The sequence below is a fragment of the Peromyscus eremicus genome, chromosome 1 (assembly GCF_949786415.1).
Source record: "Peromyscus eremicus chromosome 1, PerEre_H2_v1, whole genome shotgun sequence".
NCBI classification, from domain to species: Eukaryota; Metazoa; Chordata; class Mammalia; order Rodentia; family Cricetidae; genus Peromyscus; species Peromyscus eremicus.
Window position 1 is genome coordinate 75,904,186 of NC_081416.1, and position 17,717 is coordinate 75,921,902.

General features: G+C 53.2%; 3 protein-coding genes across 7 annotated transcripts; 1 reads left to right on the forward strand and 2 right to left on the reverse strand.

Moving 5' to 3' along the window:
- The first annotated feature begins 2,402 nt into the window (after positions 1–2,402).
- On the forward strand, positions 2,403–8,564 carry Ppp4c (protein phosphatase 4 catalytic subunit). Of its 2 annotated transcripts, XM_059266769.1 has the most exons (9): positions 2,403–2,532; positions 2,733–2,894; positions 5,176–5,227; positions 6,005–6,055; positions 6,225–6,326; positions 6,826–6,999; positions 7,091–7,217; positions 7,979–8,168; positions 8,259–8,564. In XM_059266769.1, exons 2-9 carry the CDS (start codon positions 2,797–2,799, stop codon positions 8,386–8,388), a joined length of 924 nt encoding a protein of 307 aa, XP_059122752.1. In that variant the 5' UTR covers positions 2,403–2,532; positions 2,733–2,796; the 3' UTR covers positions 8,389–8,564. The 2 variants fall into 2 exon arrangements, with proteins under 2 accessions (XP_059122752.1, XP_059122758.1); XM_059266775.1 differs by lacking the exon at positions 2,403–2,532 and having other exon boundaries at positions 2,798–2,894; positions 5,117–5,227.
- Positions 8,565–9,048: 484 nt separating this feature from the next.
- Positions 9,049–13,813, reverse strand: Tbx6 (T-box transcription factor 6). The gene is made up of 8 exons (XM_059266817.1): positions 12,797–13,813; positions 12,477–12,708; positions 11,303–11,570; positions 11,051–11,197; positions 10,904–10,974; positions 9,949–10,022; positions 9,686–9,869; positions 9,049–9,607 (listed from the first exon to the last, which is right to left on the reverse strand). The coding sequence occupies exons 1-8, from the start codon at positions 12,912–12,914 to the stop codon at positions 9,394–9,396; spliced, it is 1,308 nt and encodes a 435-aa protein (XP_059122800.1). The 5' UTR covers positions 12,915–13,813; the 3' UTR covers positions 9,049–9,393.
- An 87-nt stretch (positions 13,814–13,900) lies between these two features.
- Positions 13,901–17,615, reverse strand: Ypel3 (yippee like 3). 4 transcript variants are annotated; one of them, XM_059266792.1, is made up of 6 exons: positions 17,465–17,520; positions 17,033–17,065; positions 16,630–16,812; positions 16,487–16,530; positions 16,168–16,276; positions 13,901–14,379 (listed from the first exon to the last, which is right to left on the reverse strand). In XM_059266792.1, exons 3-6 carry the CDS (start codon positions 16,744–16,746, stop codon positions 14,290–14,292), a joined length of 360 nt encoding a protein of 119 aa, XP_059122775.1. In that variant the 5' UTR covers positions 16,747–16,812; positions 17,033–17,065; positions 17,465–17,520; the 3' UTR covers positions 13,901–14,289. The 4 variants fall into 4 exon arrangements, with proteins under 4 accessions (XP_059122775.1, XP_059122781.1, XP_059122768.1 ...); XM_059266798.1 differs by lacking the exon at positions 17,033–17,065 and having other exon boundaries at positions 17,465–17,615; XM_059266785.1 differs by lacking the exon at positions 17,465–17,520 and having other exon boundaries at positions 16,934–17,043.
- Positions 17,616–17,717: the final 102 nt, after the last annotated feature.

Here is a 17,717-nt window from a genome sequence, read left to right on the forward strand (position 1 = left end):
GTTGGTCTGCAAATTTTTTGACTGGAGTTTTCAGAAAGGCAGAGTATTGTGAAATGTTCTGACCACATCTAATTGAAGGTGACATCTGCCTTTACCTCCTGAGTGCTGGGGTTATAGGCATGGGTACAGTGCCTAGTTTAAGCCATGCTAGGATCTAATCCAGGCTTTGTGAATAGTAGGCGAGGACGCTGAGCTACACCCCCAGCCCTCATTGCTAACTTAGGCTTTGTTATCTTGCCCAAGATGAAAGTTTCTTGGTGGGAACAAGGCATTTACTGTCTCTCTCTACCCTGCACTGTGTAGCTGTTTCCATTGCAACATGAAGTGAATTACCAACAGCTCTTAAGGCTTCTTTGGAACATGGAACATTTTGAAGAATCAAGAATTCTCTCCCGCATAGCCATAGGTACACAACCGTAAAACTCAGGATTAAGAATGGAGCCTCTGAGCTGCTGGTGTTGCTTGATTCTAGAACAAGGGCCCTGCACCAAACCGTGGGACGTTCTTTGAATCCCTGCCACCCAATGTTGGGAGTAGGGTTTTGTTTTTTTGTTTTTTTTTTTTTATTTTCTTAATGGTGTGTTCTACCTGAGTGTTTGTGTATAGTGTGTGCCTGATGCCCTTGGTGGCCAGGCCTGAACTCGAGTTACTTATGGTTGTAAGCCACCATGTAGGTGCTGGAAATTGAATCCGGGTCCTCTAGAAGAGCAAGTGCTGAGCTATCTCTCCAGCCGCATCATACCTCTAGTAATTGAAAGTTGCTGAAGATTCTGGGTCTACACAGGGTCTTAACCATTGTTTCCTTTAATCTCCCACCTTCCTGGTCTGGATCCTTTATGTTCTGTTTCCCTTTCAAGGAATTTTTTTTACACTTTTTCTGTTTTAGTGATGATCTGCATAGGACAGTTTAGGAGTATTAAAACATGGCTTCTGCAGTCTCTTTATGTATTTCCTATAGCCAAAAACCAAGCCCAGGCTGGGGACATATAGCTCAGTGGTTGAGCACTTGCCTGGCATTCATAATGCCCTGGTTCGATCACCAGCACTTTTAAGACAAGGTTTCTCTGTAGCTTTGGAGCCTGTCCTGGAACTCAAACTCAAAGATCTGCCTGCCTCTGCCTCCCGAGTGCTGGGATTAAAGGCATGCGCCACCACAGCCCAACTAGGAAACATCTTAAGGCACATAAAGACTGATGTTCAAAATTGAGGGACAGTAGAAGACTGAAAAAGACATTTCAAAGTGGAGTGTGATGGGCAAAAGTGGAGATCAGGAAGATTAAAATGAATAACCTCCATCAAAACACTAAGGAAGCAAAAGACTTCCAATGTGAACTTGCAGAGTTTTTGTGTTGCTTTGGGTTTCAGAAAGTAAAAGAACCTGCCTTTCTTGGGTTCACATTTGAGCCTTGGTTCAAACCAAATTTTTAGCTTTGCAACTGAGTAAGTTAATTTCCGAGCCACTGCCACCTTGAAGAAATGTGTTCAGGCAATAGGAATTAATGTTGGGTGTGGTTGAATAACACCTGTAATCACAGCACTTGGGAGGCTGAGACAAGATTTGCTATGAGTTAAGGTCAGCACAGATATTCTGCAAATTTTGGGCCATCCTGAGTTACAACTGAGACCCCGTTAACAGGAAGAAACATGTTAGGCTATTTTTGGAATCAAGGGAGTCTTAGAAACAAGCTTGGTGTGGGGAGAGTAGGCATTTTATTTTTTTCAATTAGACTTGTGTGTGTTTTCTCTCTGTTCACCCTGTGGGTTCTGGGGGTCCAATTCAGGTCAGTTAGGCTTGGTGACAAGTCCTTTTTTATCAAATACGTCATCTTGGTAGGTTTTGATTTTGAGCGTTTACAATGTAGCATGACAGCCTCAAATCCACGGATCCAGCCTCAGCCTCCTGAATTCTGGAAGGTTCTGAACTCCCATGGCAAAGGTTTCAGGCCCCGGCAAGATACCTGGAGAGAAGCCGGTGGTGGAGGCGCACTCCTTTAATCCCAGCACTCGGGAGGCAGGAGGATCTCTGAGTTCGAGGGCAGCCTGGACTGTTTCACAGAGAAACTGTCTCAGAAAAACAAACAAAAAAGATACATGGCTAGGGCTGCCCCATTCATTTTGCAACTATACATGTCTGCAAAGCTGGGCCTTATTCTAAACACTGGAAAAGCAATGATGAGCAAGTCAGTTTCACCCCTCGGATCTGTAGTAGCAGGACAGAAAGCAGGCAAGGGAAAAGTGTAATGTGAGATGACAAGCCTAGCACAGCTTACGTCAGTTGGCGTACACCACTGAAACAGCGATGCTTGCCTCCCAGACCCCGTCGCCCGCCCACTTCCGACTCCTTCCGACTCCTTGGTTCCTTCTTCCGTGCGCCACGATAGGGGCGTGACCTGTATATGTCACTTCCGGTGCGCGAGAGACCTGGCCTCCCTCTGCTTCCGCGGCGAGGCCGGAAGTAGCAGCGGTGGTGGCGGAGGCCCAAAGCGGAGGAAAGTGGGGAGTCGGAGAGACCCAGCCGGAGTCCTAGCGGCGGTAATTGTCCGAGGCCCCTCTAGGCCACCGTCCTTAGCGCGGGCCCGCGGGGTTCGACGGGAGTTGGCGGGGTGCGGCCAGGGCAGCGGGACGCCGAGGGTCCTGGACCGCCGTGAGGGGAGGGGGGGCGGTCCCAGAATCGAGTCCCCCCCCTCCCGTACGGACCCTCTGATTGGCTGGCTCGTCTTCGCTTTTCCCAGGAGACCCCTGTGCGGTCCGGAGGGGGCGGCGGCCCCAACTCTGACCCGCGCCGGGGGGTGGGCCATGGCGGAAATCAGCGACCTGGACCGGCAGATCGAGCAGCTACGGCGCTGTGAGCTCATCAAAGAGAGCGAAGTCAAGGCCCTGTGCGCTAAGGCCAGGTGAGCCCGCAGGCCCGCAGGAGAGGCCGGCCGGGCGCCCCCGGGTTCCGCCTGGGCAGACTCAGAACTCAGGGCTTGTCCCATCCCGGAAGCGTTCCCGGAGAGGAGCGGTCCCGAGGGCCACTTCTCCCCGGGAACCACGGGTCGCCTGTAGATGTGTTTCTAGTGGAGTGAGAGCGAGTGGCAGAAAGTTCTTAGGAAACTCAGGGAACCCAGACGGCCTTGGTGGGGCGAAAGAGAAAGTTTGTTGGAGGGGCAGAGTTCTGGGACATCGTCTTGAAGAATAAAGAGCTGGTTCAAGGAAGCAAAAAAACCCTTGTGGTTTGTCAAAGTCTCGCAATCCTTAAAGAGAAGGTGGTTTTGTGCTCAGTTTAACAAGTAAGGACTGTAATTGTTCAAAATTACCAACAAGAAAGGAATGGAATCTGAAGTCAGTTCCCTGAACACTGATCTTTTAGTTGTGATTCAAGATGGAGTTGAGTCACTCTCTTGTTCAGTTGGGATCGAAAAAACATAGTAAATAAACTAGAGCAGAACATAATGAGTTCCAGACCAGCTTGGTTTACTGAGTGAGGCCCTATCCCCACCCCCTAAAAAAAGCCACAGCCTCTGCACACCTCTAATCTCAAGCACTTGGGAGGTGAAGAGGGAATAAGGAGTTTAGGGTCATCCTCAGCTAGGTCGAGGCCACCACATGAGACTCTGGCTCAGAAAAATAAAGTAAAAAAAAAAAAAAAAACCCTGGAAGAGTTAAGCGCTGTATAGATATATAGAGAGGCAGGGCTTTCTAGGAAGTTGTAAATAAGGATCCCAGTTTTGGGATGCAATGATTAGGCTTGAATCTGAGCTCTGCAACTTTATGTGGTGATGATTTTGAAGTGTCCAGGAGTCAGTGAAGTGGAACAAATTGTGTTCAGTAAAATGATTGTGAATGTTCATTCAGTGAATCTGGGCTCGAGGTAAACAGTGTGGTGTTTGTAAGTCATGAGGTGGTGATATTTATGGCGGGAAGGACACTGACGGTGTATTTGTGGATTGAAGCTATCTGGGGGCTTCTAAGAAAGGGTAGTCCTTGAAAGAGAAGACTCTAACTGACAGAGCACAATGAGAAGGAACCTTCAAGCAGGGTAGGAGTAAAAGGGAAATATGTAGGCAACAGTTGAGGCGGGTTGCCTGCCTCTTCTGGGAACTGTTTCAGTGTGGCTTCCACCTGTTTAATGGAATAGTAGCCTGGTCCTCACCCTTGCCCTCCAAGACTGTGGGGTGAGCGCGCACGTGTGTGCGTGTGTGTGTGTGTGTGTGTGTGTGTGTGTGTGTGTGTGTGTTTCCTCCCATGTAGCCTTAGCTGGCCTTGAACTAGACTGGTCTTGAACTCAAAGATCCATCTATGCTTCAGCATCTCCAGCTGTGCTGGGCATCTCGGGATCTGCCCCAGTGTTGGCTGTCCATGACATTGACCCTAACAAAGCTGTCTGTGCTGCCCTGGCCTGCGGATGAGCTGCAGTACTTACCGCATGCACTTACCAAGAAATAGAGGGCTGCTGAGATTGGACACCAGGAACTGTCGAAGGGATTTGGAGAAGTAGTCCACACTGCAAGGACTGGAGCCAGTTCTGTGTGCTGTAAATTCATGCTATGGTGATGCAGTCCTTTAACCGCAGCACACAGAGGCAGAGACAGACAGATCTCTTGAGATTGAGACTAGCTTGGTCTACACATGAAGTTCCAGGCTAGCCAGGGATATAAAATGAGACCCTGTCTCCAAAAAAATAAATAAAATATATTGCTGACAGTGAAGGAGCAGCACAACCCTTTGAAAAAGTACATCTGGGGACATCCTGCCCTGGGCCTCACCCTTTGGATAGCATGAGAGAAGGGCTCTGATTGGTGGGGAGTGAGGTCAGAGCTCAGCCTAAGGACAGTCAGTGCTCTAAGGGAAAGGGACCTCCCTCCCAGGAGTGTGTGCTGTACTTGTGAGAGAGAACCACAGGGAGAATCAAGGCTGGAAATGTCCCAGCCTACTTGGAAGGGCTTGAAAGGGGGTTGGGGTGGGAGTGAGAACTTGGACTTTGTCCACTTGACAGCAGGAAGCCATGAGCAGGTATTGAGTGGTGGAGGGCCATGGTCAGTGCTCTCTGACCAAAATCATGGGGAAGTGCATACTTCCTTCTGTCCCATGGAGGTTCAAGGACTACCCCATGTCCTCCCTCCCTCCAAAAAAGGTCAGGAATTGGGCTGGGCTGGCCTGGCTGTGGTGACCCTGGTCTTCTCCTGTCTCCAGAGAGATCTTGGTAGAAGAGAGCAACGTGCAGAGGGTGGACTCGCCAGTCACAGTGAGTACTCTCTGTCCCTAGAACCTGACTTGGTCTTTTTTTTGTTTGTTTGTTTTTCGAGACAAGGCTTCTCTGTGTAGCTTTGCGCCTTTCCTGGAACTCACTCTGTAGCCCAGGTTGGCCTTGAACTCACAGAGATCCACCTGCCTCTGCCTCCAGAGTGCTGGGATTAAAGGTGTGCACCACCACCGCCCAGCTCTGCCTTGGTCTTTTAAGACACATGGAAACCCTGTGGTTTGATACTAAATTTATGAGAGGCTAGAGCATCTCAGATCTTTGCTTCTCAATCTTCAGGTAGCCCTGATAGAAAAATTAGATGATGGGCAGAGCTTGCAGCTTTAGTGATGGAATGGTCTCCCAGTATGTATGAGGCCCTGAGTTCTAGCCTCTGCACCACAAGAACATAAAGGATGCTGTAGGAATTTTGATTTGTTGTGGGGATGTTCATAGCCAAGGCAGAAGTTTGTGGATCAGTGACCCTGTGTTAGTGACTGTGCTGGGCACACGGGGACAAACAGAGATGAAGCTAGTCTTCCTGAAGCTGCACGTCTACCTGGAAAGACACATCCCTTGCCCCAGAGCAGCTGGCTTTCCCTGTGGGGGATAGATGATACCAGAACAGGCTCCCTTGGGACGAGAGGGTGGAATTTGGATCCTGAGATGGAGTGGTACAGCCCTGGCTAGCCTGGGAAATAACAGGTGTTTTGAAGGATGGTCTCTGGGAACAAAGGGACTATGCCTTTGTCCACTCTGTGGACCCACATTCTTCCTTTCCAGGTATGTGGTGACATCCATGGACAATTCTATGACCTCAAGGAGCTTTTCAGAGTGAGTGGAGGGACACTGGGGCTGTGAACTAGGGGTGACTGGGAGACATGATCATTGAGAGGTTTTCGGCTGCATGTGGTCTGGGTGAGAGAAGGGCTCAGCTAGTCTCTGGCTGCCGCAGCTGGAGAGGATAGTTTGGGGCCAAGCAGAGCCATATCCCTCCTCCCAGGTAGGTGGCGATGTCCCTGAGACCAACTACCTCTTCATGGGAGACTTTGTGGACCGTGGTTTCTACAGTGTTGAAACCTTCCTCCTCCTGCTGGCTCTTAAGGTGAGGACCCTTGGCCGCCACTTGCTGTCCTCGTCACCTTTCCTGTCACCTACCTTGGAACGTGGCTGTGGCTGTGGACTGTGTGCTTAGCAGGGCTGGTCATGACCATGAGTGGGGCCGTCTCCTGAGCCCTTGAGGAAGAGGCTGGTGATGTGAGTTCTGGGAAGCAGACAGGCTATGTGTTCAGGGAGCAACAGGAGTTGAGTGAACTGGGAGAGTTCATTGGTGCGGGGCCACAGTGGGGTGAGGGTGGGGCGCTAAGGACGGGAGCCTGAGTCTGGCAGGTGAGAGGAAGCATTAGTCTTGTCGTGCTTCTCTGGAAAAGGCCCCCGGGAGCCTGTGAGGCAGGGACCCTGTGAGTTATGTAAGAGACTGCAGGAGTCTCGGCCAGCAGGTTATGGTGCGGACTGAGTGAGGCTGGTGGATATGTCCCCAAGACTTGGGAGGGGTAAGTGGGAGAGAGAGACTAGAACCAGTCCTGGCTTGGTGCTGCCCCTAGGTTCGATATCCAGACCGCATCACTTTGATCCGGGGCAATCATGAGAGCCGCCAGATCACCCAGGTCTATGGATTCTATGATGAGTGCTTGCGTAAATACGGCTCAGTGACTGTATGGCGCTACTGCACTGAGATCTTTGACTACCTCAGCCTGTCTGCCATCATTGATGGCAAGGTAGGTTGGCCCTGGATCTCCTTGGGGGTGTGGCAGGCGTGGGTCTCTGGGCTTCTACCTCACTTCTCTCTGGTATTACTTTTCCTTCTAGATCTTCTGTGTGCATGGGGGCCTCTCCCCTTCCATCCAGACCCTGGACCAGATCCGGACAATTGACCGAAAGCAGGAGGTACCCCATGATGGACCCATGTGTGACCTCTTGTGGTCTGACCCTGAAGGTGAGGGCAATACCTGGGCTGGCTGTACCTTTGGCTTGTGGAGACTGGGTTAAGTAAGTATATGAAGGGAGGAGAGTCAGGCCAGGGAAGAGGAGGGCAGGGTTGGTCCACACTGCCTTCTGCCTTCCACCTGCCTGAACGGACCTTCCATAAGGAGCAGAAGGCATGAACCCCCCATTCATGTACTGAGTACATGTGTACTGAGGCCTACAGTGGGTTGGCCCGTGAGTTGCATGGCTCAGAGGCTCTGCTTAGGATGAAATCATTGCCTCCCTGGGTGGGAAGAGGCCATAGACCTTGACAGTAGCTGCTTTGGAGTTGAGACCAGTTCCCCTATAGAAGGATGACCTCTGAGGGTTCCTTATTTTGTATGGTTCCCCTCTAGTTGGGGACAGAACTGAGATTTAAAACCTGGCTTTCTGAGTACCAGTCCTAAGCATACGCTCTAATCCTATCCCTGCTATTGCAGTCTGCTCCATGTGGCATAAGGTGACCTTACTGCCAGGAAAGTCCTCGTTCATAGCTGGTGCCCTGGGTGTGAGCACCTCTTAACACTTAAGTGCTGCTTGGACTGTACATTGTATGGTCACTGTGAGAAGGTCCCAGTCATGAAGCAGTCTCTCTTCTTAGAGCTTCTCTGCTCCAGCATTTGCTATCCTGTCTCCCAGAATTCCCTAGAACAAGCCTCTGGTTAATGAGGGAAAAGGCATGGTATAGTAGGCAACCAGAGGAGCCCACGCATCGTTCTTGTCTTGTCTCAGACACAACAGGCTGGGGAGTGAGCCCCCGTGGGGCAGGCTACCTGTTTGGCAGTGATGTGGTGGCCCAGTTCAATGCAGCCAATGACATTGACATGATCTGCCGTGCCCACCAATTGGTGATGGAAGGTTACAAGTGGCACTTCAATGAGACCGTGCTTACTGTGTGGTCAGCACCTAATTACTGCTACCGGTAAGCTGCCAGGGGCAGGGCCTGGAGCCAGGGCCAGGGTAGGGACCTAGGCCTCCAGTGGCTAACTGTGTGTGCTCTTCCTCAATCCAGCTGTGGGAATGTGGCAGCCATCTTGGAACTGGATGAGCATCTCCAGAAAGATTTCATCATCTTTGAGGCTGCACCCCAAGAAACACGTGGCATCCCCTCCAAGAAGCCAGTGGCCGACTATTTCCTGTGACTCCTTGGCCCCAGCCCCTCCGGCCCTCGGACCACTGTGACTGCCTCTTCCCAGTCGGAGGCTGGGTGTGGAGGGCTGCCTGGATTTGCTTGCCCCAGGGTGCGGACTGCTCTGGAGAGGTTGGGGCCTCTGCTCCAGGCTTCCTCTCCTTTCTCCCACTTGATCCATGAAGTTTCCAGTCATTTTTTTCTTTTTTCTTTTTTTTTTTCTTTTTTTTTTTGGTTTTGTTTTTAGATAAAACATTTTGAGAAAAAAAAGAAAAAAATTCTAATAAAAGAAGAAAAATAGTCTTGGGGTTTCTGTCAGGTTTGACTGAGGTGGACATGGAGACCTGTCCTGCTTGCCCACTGGCCCGGCGCCTTCAGGCTCCATCTGCTGATCTTTCGCAAAGGCTTGCTTAGTGCTGGGTAAAAAGCAGGTTCCAGGACAGCCTTAATTCTTAAAATAAGCACTGTGAAGAAACTTACCCATCTTCCTGAAGGGGGACATGCCTGGAGCAGGCTGCTTCACGTCCACAAGGACAAGCATCTGGAAACTGCTTGGGTCTCCCCTTAAAGCTGTGGCTACCCCAGCCCCACCCAGGGCCAACACCATTAGCCCAACGTTTCCTGAGCACTAATGTCTTTTGAGTTTTATTAACAAAAATACTCTGATCCTGAGAACAAATTGGTGTGGCTTACACCAGTAATGAGGCCCCCGGGAGGTGGGGGTACTGGGCTGGGACTCCATTTGGCCAGGCAAAGTCCCTCCATTCACACTGAGGTGAGAGCTGAGAAGGGGAAGCTGGCCCCAGCTGGACTCTGAGCAGCCTTGCCTGAGCTTTGAAGCCCGAGGGGGGGGGAGTGAAATCAAGGTGTGAACTAAAGGGTAGAGGAGAGGCCCAAGGCAGCCATTTGGTGGGGGGGAGGGGCACCTGAATGAGGGTGCTGCCAGGCTGGGGGAAGGGAGCCGGAGGTTTGAAAGGGAAGATGGCATAGGCCCTGCCTTGGCTTGCTACATCATGGCTCAGTACATTGGCTTGGATCCCATGTCCAGATATCCTCCAGGTCCTGGGTATGGTAGAGGGAAGGGGCCCCCTTGAATGAAGTGTGGGGCAAAGGATGTTACAGAAGGAGCTGCCTGATAGGCAGAGCCCCCTGGTCCAGGCTGTAGCTCCAGGAACGCAGTTGAGTAGGGGGTTGGGCGCCCAGGGTCTGGAGCCTCAGGGAAGCTGGGGTTCCTGAAGTCAGGAGAAAAAGGTATCAGGAGAGGAGAGGCACACACCCTCCTGGAGCACCCAGCCCTCCGTGCACCTCACCTGGCTGGTAGGTGACTGGGGGCCCCATGGAAAGCTGCAGGGTGCAGGAGGTAGGCCTCAGCGCTGGGACCACCACATGGAGGAGCTGGGACAGAAGCAGCTTCCCGGGAGACTGGAGCCTGCTCTGGATCTGAGTCCCGAATATCCCCACCCAAGGTGGAGTCACAGGGCCCCCCGGGTGTATCTGAGGAGACAAGGCACAGGTTGGCTAGGGAAGGCTCGATGTCTCGAGTTTGGCCCGTCACCGTCAAGAGAGCACTCACCCCCACTCCCACAGGCCTCTGTAGCCACTGGCTCTGGGCCCCGAAGTTTCCTCTTCACACGGGCATCTCGCTCCCTGGGGAATGATGATGATGGTGATGATGGTGATGGTGATGATGATGGCACTAATAGTACTTACCAGGTGCCAGGTATTTCACCCTATCAGGCACCCTGTTGGGCAGGTGCTATATTATACCCATTTTACAGATAAGGAACTGAAGGCCAGAAAATTAAGCCACTAAAAACAGCAGAGCTGAGGCTTCTCTCTGACTTGGACTTGGTTAGTTCTTTAGTGCTTTCCTCCTTGGGTATCAAAATCCAAGAAAACACCTTCCCAGCTGCAAAGGCCAGGCCCTCTGCTGCATCACGGCCTGTCTGGAGTCTCCACACCTGACTATGCTTCTTGCAGGAATGCCTCCCTGATCTTCCATAGCCACACACACGTCCCTCCAGACATGTCACTGTCTACATCTGGGATAGACTAGAAGCTCTCCCAGGGCCTAGGTCAGCTCTCCCGGCTGTATTCAGAGCCCACGCCAAGTCTTTGATTGGTAGCAGTATCTGACTTCCGATCACTTCCCTGGCTTGCTTTTTACTCTTCTGCCTGTAGCATACTTCTGCCTCAGGGCCTTTGCACGTGTGCTTTGCCAGACACCCACATGGCTCCTTCCCCGACGGAAGGTCTTTCCTCAGATGTCCTCAGGGGTGCCTTTTATCTGCTACTTCCCTCCCGTCCTTCATGTCCTTTCCATGCTTCATTGCTCATTAGAATGTATAGGTTTCTCTTGTTTTCGTCTACACTGCCCACTGGATATCAATTGTATGAGGACTGAGCAATCTTAAGTATTTAAGAGTGGATAAGGTGTTTCTACTCACCATCAGGTTCCCGGTGCCCTGGCACAGGGCCGGGCACACAGTAAGCAATTAGTAGACACCCACTGAATGAATGATGCCCACCTCTTACAGTTTCTGCCGTTCTCTCGGAAACCTTTGGCAAAGGGATTGGCAGCAATCTTCAGCTGTGTGATCTGAGAACACACATCCAGGTCAAGGCCCCTGCAGCCTGGGCAGGGCACTGCCCCTCCCTCAAGCAAGGCCACTCACCCTAGGGTTCTGGTAGGCTGTCACAGAGATGAATGTGGTCTCAGGAAATCGGAAGGAGGCCACACCTCCCCAGTGTTGGCTGCAAAGCTGGGTGGCCCTCACCAGATGGATTCGGGGCTGGTACTTGTGCATGGAGTGCAAGATCAGCTGGGAGGGAAGAAACGGAGTGATTCCCTGACCTGGGCCCCAGCCTTAGCCTTCCACCCAGCATCACCCTAAAACTCCATCAAGGAGTCCCAGCCTGGGCCTCACGTGGCCATGGGGGTCCAGCGTGCTGTTGGTGAGCTTAACGCGATGGAAGGATACTGGCTGCCGCATCCAGTGGGCACCCGTGGCAGGAGAGTCAGGGTGAATGTAGACACGGTCAGGTAGGCGGGGCTCAGCCTTGCCACTAGGCTCCCAGTGCTGGCCCTGCCATCGGTATCGGGCCCCATCCACTGGAACCACATCCAGAAGGAACAAGTAGCGGGCCTCCGGATCCAGGCCAGTGACTGACACTCGGCAAGCAGGGAACATACGCCTGCACAGGGGAGGGAGGAGGAAGGGAGAGGCCTGGAGCCACCCACTACCAGACCTGAGCCCAGTACTAGCAAAGGGACTAGAACAGGCACCGCAATTTTGGCACAGTAACAGCAAGAGAGGTGTAATTAGATTCTCGAGTGCAAAATCTCAGAGCTGGAAGGCTTACTCCATTTTACAGATGGGGAGATGGGACAGACAGGCGAGGGGCTCCGGCAGGCCCCAGCAGGTCCGTCTTTCCACTTACCCCTTCACTCTCCACTGCTAGTAACAACATGGCGCAATCCTGTCTCAGAGTCCCTACCACTTCCTGCCTAGGCTTCTGACCCCTGTCCCTTCAAACTCTGCAGAAACAGTGGTGACCACCTTCTTCCTGAGGAGCCTCTCGCTCCCACCTAGCGGCAGCACAGACTAACCTTCTTCAGAAATAATAGGTGCTGGGCCTGGGGACAGGATTTATCTAGGCCTCAGGCCCTAGAGACCTTGCCAGAGCTCACACACTGACCACTTACCTTCCTCTAGGGTGAGCTAGGACTTAGCCACATACTGACCCTGACCCTGGACTGATTTTCCTGACCCTGGTCCCTGGCTGGTCCTTACTCCTTCTCATGCTGTCTCTGAGTTAGGCCACATGCCAACCTATAACCCATCCAGACTTCCTTGCCCCAAGCCCAGGCTGACCTCTCTGACCCTTAATAGAACGGCTCCTAAACCCAGCCACAGACTCTCCAGACTCATCCTTGAACCTCGCTACAGTGTAACTCCCGTCCGTCCCAGAGTCACAGACAGTGTCAGGCCACATTCAGATTTTGCTCTCTGGGTTGTACTAGCCCTGGAGAAACGCTTAAACCTAGCTCTGTCCCCAGGAATTCTATCTTTTCTAGAAACTGATTTGGCCATCCCTCACCTGCCAGCCTTGGTGATGATCATCTCTGTCCCCACAGCGCTGAACTCCTTCCACAGTTCCTGGTTCTCCAGGCTCAGGCTGACCCCAGGAAGCGAGTGAAGGGCCTCTGGAGGTGGTGGTGCTGTCTCAGGGCCCAGAGATGGCAGAAGGGGCAAAGGAGGGGGTGCAGACAGAGTGTGGGGAGCTGCCTCAATCCCAGAGAGGAAGCAATCCAGTTTAGAGGTATCCAAATCTGGAGATGTGGGAAGAATGAGGATCCAGGGGAGGGCCACATATTCCCAGTCTCCTGCCCCCTACCCAGAGCCGATCCAACCGCTCACCAGGGTAGCGGTAGCCCTCTGCCAGGGCAGGTGGGAAGCTAGAGTCTGCCCCAGGCTGGGGGTGTCCCAGACGGTAGCCAGTCCCCAGGGAGGGGTACAACTCTCGTGGATGGTACATGTTGGTAGTTTCTTCTGGCCTTGTGTCCCGTTGCTAGAGTCCAGGGTCTAAGAGATGCCCCCTTTATAGCTCACAGCACAGCCCCTTCCAAACCAGAGATCACAGCCCCTCCCCTCCCTGGGGCCCTGGAGGTGGGCAGGAATGGAGACCCCTGGGGCCTCGAAGGGGTCCAAGAGGAGGCCGGATACCTGGGTACCCTCCCCTCTCCCTCACGGCTTCACTAGTCCCGACCCCCTGCCCCCTCATTACATAATTAACTCCTCGGCCTGATTGATCCCTAGGGCTAGGATAGGGACGCAGTTTGGCGCTTCCGGCCAGCTGGTCTCCGTTCCCACGGAGGGGGGAGCCCGGCTGGGGGGCAGGGGTGGGATCTGGATCCTGGTACCAAGTCTAGGATCCCTGGTTAGACCCTAAAGCCCCAGACTTTCTGGAAGGTGACCCCTCCGTTTTCTTCACTTGGAGGACTAGCCTTGCGAAGTGAACTGGAGGACAAGTGCAGAGTTGGTGCCTGAGCTGATATATGCCAGACACTGGCCATCTTCAAGAGACCGCAGCAGAGAGCTAAAGCCTAGAGTCCTCCTTGGTTTATAGTCTGAAAAACCTCCAAGTCTCAAAAGTCGAGGGGCGTGCACAGCCTCGGGTCTCGTGCTAGGAGAGAGGTCTCGCGCCGAGAAACACTTCAACTACATTTCCCAGTAAGCACTGCGCCAGACGCGCGCAAAGGCCACAGACAGGCAGTGCTGGGGTTGTTGGGAATTGTAGTCCAGAGAGGGGTAGCAAAGCCAGAAAAGTGGTGGCCTTCCTTGAAGCTGCCTCAAAGGCACTGAAGTCAAGACTTACGTTGGCAAGAGGTCAGAGGCTAGACCAGCTTGGCCTACTGTTCCTGCCCCATCCCCCCTGCTGAGGCTCAGAATGGAACCTATCTATAGGAAAGGGGCCTGGATTCCAGGTCCCCTTCCTGTATTCCATGTGAGCCAAGGGCTGTCTCCATTCCACTGTTTTATTATTTACAAACGCTACAGAACGAGAACAGACACACTGCGGGTAGGAGGGATCCAGTGGGAGAAGTTCACAGAAAGATAGTGCACCGGGGCCATGACAGCAGCACACAGGCCATATCTACGGGGCAGGCAGGACAGGAAGGGGTTAAAAAATGAGATCCAAGCCAGCCAGATCGCAGGGAGGTACTGGGGGTGCAGTCCCCCTCCTGGTCTCCCCCCCAAGGTCACAGTGCATGCAATAAAATATATGTACAGGAGCTGGATCCTGCCCCTGTGGGGGCCCTGAGGGTCCAGAGCTCCCTTCAGGAGGCGCGAAACCAGTGGCTCCCCCTGGCGGCCAGGCCAGGATGAAGCCACATGCGTCAGGCGCTAGGTCAGTCCCAGCCGTTGTCTTTGATCATGTGGTTGAGTTCAATGATGTACTTCCCCTCTTTGTACTTCTGGCTGCTTTCAAAGGCTTGCTCCTGAAAGGAGAGAAAGGGCTACCATCCACGGACAGGACTTTCACCCCCAGGCAGTCGGGTTGGAAATGGGTATGACGGGTCTTGTTTTGTATATGAAAAAACTGTGGTCCAGAGAAGCCCAGCTACCTGCACCCTCCCACCCCCCTCCCCAAAGCTAGCAGGGCTGCTTTTCCCCTGGAACAGAACTTTGAATCAGGGGTGCCTTTTGAACATTAAAGACCACTCCACCAGGAAAGTACCCAGAAGACTTCCTAGTCCAGGGCTGCAAACTGGTGGCCTAAGGGTCATCTCAGCCTACAGGTAGTTTTGTTAGATAGCAGAGAACTTAAGAGAAATAACTTTAGGGGTTGGGGATGCTTAGCATGTGGGAGGGCCTGGATTTGATACAAGCACCACATTAAAAAAACAAAACAAAACAAAAAAACCCACTAAACTATAAACATACACGCTCACTCCATTTTGCCCCAGCCTGCTTTCCCTGCCCTAAATCGATGCTACCCATTCACAAATCCACAGTAACTGCTTGGCTTTCTAGACATTTGAGAGGTTTTTGTTGTTTTTTGAGACAGGGTCTATGTAGTCCTAGCTGTCTTGGAACTCACTATGTTATACTAGGCTGGCTTAAAACTCAGAGATCACCTGCCTCTGCCTCCTGAGTGCTGGGACTAAAGGCATGTAACACCACACCCTGATGACATTTGAGTTCGTTTTTTTGTTTTTCAAGACAGGGTTTCTCTGTATAGACCTGGAACCTGCTCTGTAGACCTGGTTGGCTTTGAACTTATAGAGATCCGCCTGCCTTTGTCTCCTGAGTGCTGGGATTAGAGGCATGTGCTACCACTGCCTGGCTGACATGAGGTTTTGTTTTGTTTTTTTGTTTGTTTGTTTGTTTGTTTTTCAAGACAGGGTTTCTCTGTATAGCTTTATGCCTTTCCTGGAACTCACTCTGTAGACCAGGCTGGCCTTGAATTCACAGAGATCCATCCTCCTGCCTCTGCCTCCCGAGTGCTGGGATTAAAGGCGTGCACCACCACCGCCCAGCTGACATGAGTTTTGAACCTCTGGTCTAGGTCACATATTTAGGAATTTCAGAGGGGCCAGGCCACCTGTCAGGGACACACAGAAAATCTGTGGCAGGGCCAGAGGTAAAGTCAAGTTCGGACTGTCCCTGCCTGGGGCATCCAGCTCACAGGAGTGATGCCTCGCCCCAACTCCTTGTACGTTCCCCAAAGCACCCCCTTTGCTACATCTAATCAGATCCTCGTGAAGCTCTTCCACGCCAGGTAGTGGCTTTACGCTCCAATGCCAGATAAGGAAATGAGACTTGAGGTTGTGAAATCAGATGCTAGACAGCACCAGAAGCAATGTGAGCTGTGCAAAGGAGATCTGTGGACCTAATTTCCATTTAGTTGTGTGATCCTGGGCAAATGTCCTCACATCTTCAGACTTGCCCTGTCTTCTGGAGTAAGATTCTGCCATCAGAACCGTTGTAATGACTGGATGAGAGACTATACACCAAGTGTGTTCATGTGCACGGCATATAAGCATGCACTAAATGCTGGCTCTGCTTGCTCTTTATCTCTAGGATGGGGGCACTAGTGCCTCTGAGGGAAGGGGAACGGCCTCAAAGCTCTGTAGAATGCAAGGGACCAGCACCAGTCACCGGGGACAAACAGTCTGTTTCGTCTGTGCTGAGCCAGCCCTACTCTGAAAGGTGTATGCTTTCGAGGAAGAAGGGATATGAGGTTAGGTCAAAGGCCAGCCCGGGGTCAGAGATCACGAACTCACATATTTCCAGCCCAAAGTGGTCTTGCAGTTCTCGCAGTGGATGTCAGCGACAGCATGAAGACCTGTCAGCAGCACCCGCTCCTCTGCTGGCCCGCAGCCCACGTTCACCCTGTGGGGATAAAGGGTAGTCCCAGGGAGGGTCTCAGCAGCCCAGAGCCCCCTCTAGCTAGTATGTTCAGTGTCTGTTCTTAGCCTCTAAGAGAGGCCTGATCGTGGCTTCCTGTCTGAAACAAGGGACTCTGGGAACATCGGCATGATGCCAGGGGTCACAGGTCACACCAGAGGTCAGGAAAAAGAAAGGAAGGAGGTGAATACTCACACAGAGTTGAAGAGGTAGGCACGGCCCTGACTGCCCTGGAAGGACTGGAGGGTAGTGGGAAGACGAGAGGAGGGGTTAGGGCTATTGGTGGGGAGTGGCCAGGCAGCCCCTTGCCATTCTAGACTCAGATGTGGCCTGCTTACCTTGGAGATGAGGTCGTCGTGGTTGGCCAGGTGAGCACGGCAGTGGGCACAGCTATACCTCCGGTGACAGTCATCCAAGTAGGCCTGAAACGTCTTGGGCTTGGAAATCCGCACCATGGCGGGGGCCAAGGGCAGTGGCCCCACGCGGGGAGCGGCCCACGGGGAGCAGAGGGAGCCCAGTGCCTGCCAGGGAGGAGAGGTGGACTGTCAGGACCAAGGCCACACATATGCAGGCAAGCCCAGAACTATGGGGACTCTGTCACACTTGGCTGCTCTCTCCTGTCCCTGGAGCCAGCAGACTCACCAGGGACCAGAGTCATCTCAGTTTTGACTCACTGAGGAGGCCTCAGGTTGCATCAGCGGGTAAACTGAGGCTAGGAGGAGCTCCAGGTGAGTCACCCACCTGCTTCTGGCCTCACCCCTGCTGAGCTGGCATCTGAAACGGGAAGAAGGGGCTTCAGAGTGGATGGGCTGCCAGTTTTCAGTTTCGAGGGAGTATGGGGGGTGGGTAAGGAACTGACTGGCCCTTGGGACCCTATTTGGACTAGGGGCAGGGGCAAATGTGGGGTACATGGAGTTCTCTTGGGGAAAGGGTCTCTCACCTGGAGACAGAAGGCCTCCCCAAAGGAGGAGGGTCCCCTAGGAAAAGGAGGGGCTTTTACCTGGAGGCGCTGAGCCTCGTCTCCGCCGAGGGGATCTTACCTGCATCGCCAAGCCTTACCTGAGACCCCAGGGCTCACCTGGGGCGAGGGGATGGGGGCGCGCGCGGGGGGGAAGGGGCAGTCCTCGCTTACGGGGCGGGGGCGACGCGCAGCGACGTCGGTGCAGGCCTCACCTCGCCTGGGCGCGCGGAGGGCCCGGTCCGCGGGGTAGCCTGGCCTGGGAGTGGGGGGCGCTCCTGATGGGCGCCGTCCCCCCCGGCCCGGTTCGCAGCCGCCTCGACTTGTTTACACCGAGACCAGCTGCTGCCGCGGCTGCGGCGGGAGGGGGAGGGGGCCGGCCTCCCGTCCCGGCGGCCGCCGTGGCCAATCGGAGCGCCGCATGCAAATGAGGGGGCGCGTCATACGGCGGCCAGCGCAGGCAGGGCC

Excerpts from the sequence above, each read along its gene's own strand:
- Ypel3 (XM_059266798.1), bottom strand. The coding sequence starts at position 16,746 with ATGGTGCGGATTTCCAAGCCCAAGACGTTTCAGGCCTACTTGGATGAC. Across the intron at positions 16,531-16,629 it reads ACGACGACCTCATCTCCAAG|TCCTTCCAGGGCAGTCAGGG; the intron begins GTAAGCAGGCCA and ends ACTACCCTCCAG. Across the intron at positions 16,277-16,486 it reads GCCTACCTCTTCAACTCTGT|GGTGAACGTGGGCTGCGGGC; the intron begins GTGAGTATTCAC and ends TTATCCCCACAG.
- Tbx6 (XM_059266817.1), bottom strand. The coding sequence starts at position 12,914 with ATGTACCATCCACGAGAGTTGTACCCCTCCCTGGGGACTGGCTACCGT. Across the intron at positions 10,975-11,050 it reads CAGCCTACCAGAACCCTAGG|ATCACACAGCTGAAGATTGC; the intron begins GTGAGTGGCCTT and ends GTGTGTTCTCAG. Across the intron at positions 9,870-9,948 it reads AGAGGCCTGTGGGAGTGGGG|ATACACCCGGGGGGCCCTGT; the intron begins GTGAGTGCTCTC and ends TTGTCTCCTCAG.
- Ppp4c (XM_059266769.1), top strand. The coding sequence starts at position 2,797 with ATGGCGGAAATCAGCGACCTGGACCGGCAGATCGAGCAGCTACGGCGC. Across the intron at positions 6,327-6,825 it reads TCCTCCTGCTGGCTCTTAAG|GTTCGATATCCAGACCGCAT; the intron begins GTGAGGACCCTT and ends TGCTGCCCCTAG. Across the intron at positions 8,169-8,258 it reads GCACCTAATTACTGCTACCG|CTGTGGGAATGTGGCAGCCA; the intron begins GTAAGCTGCCAG and ends TCCTCAATCCAG.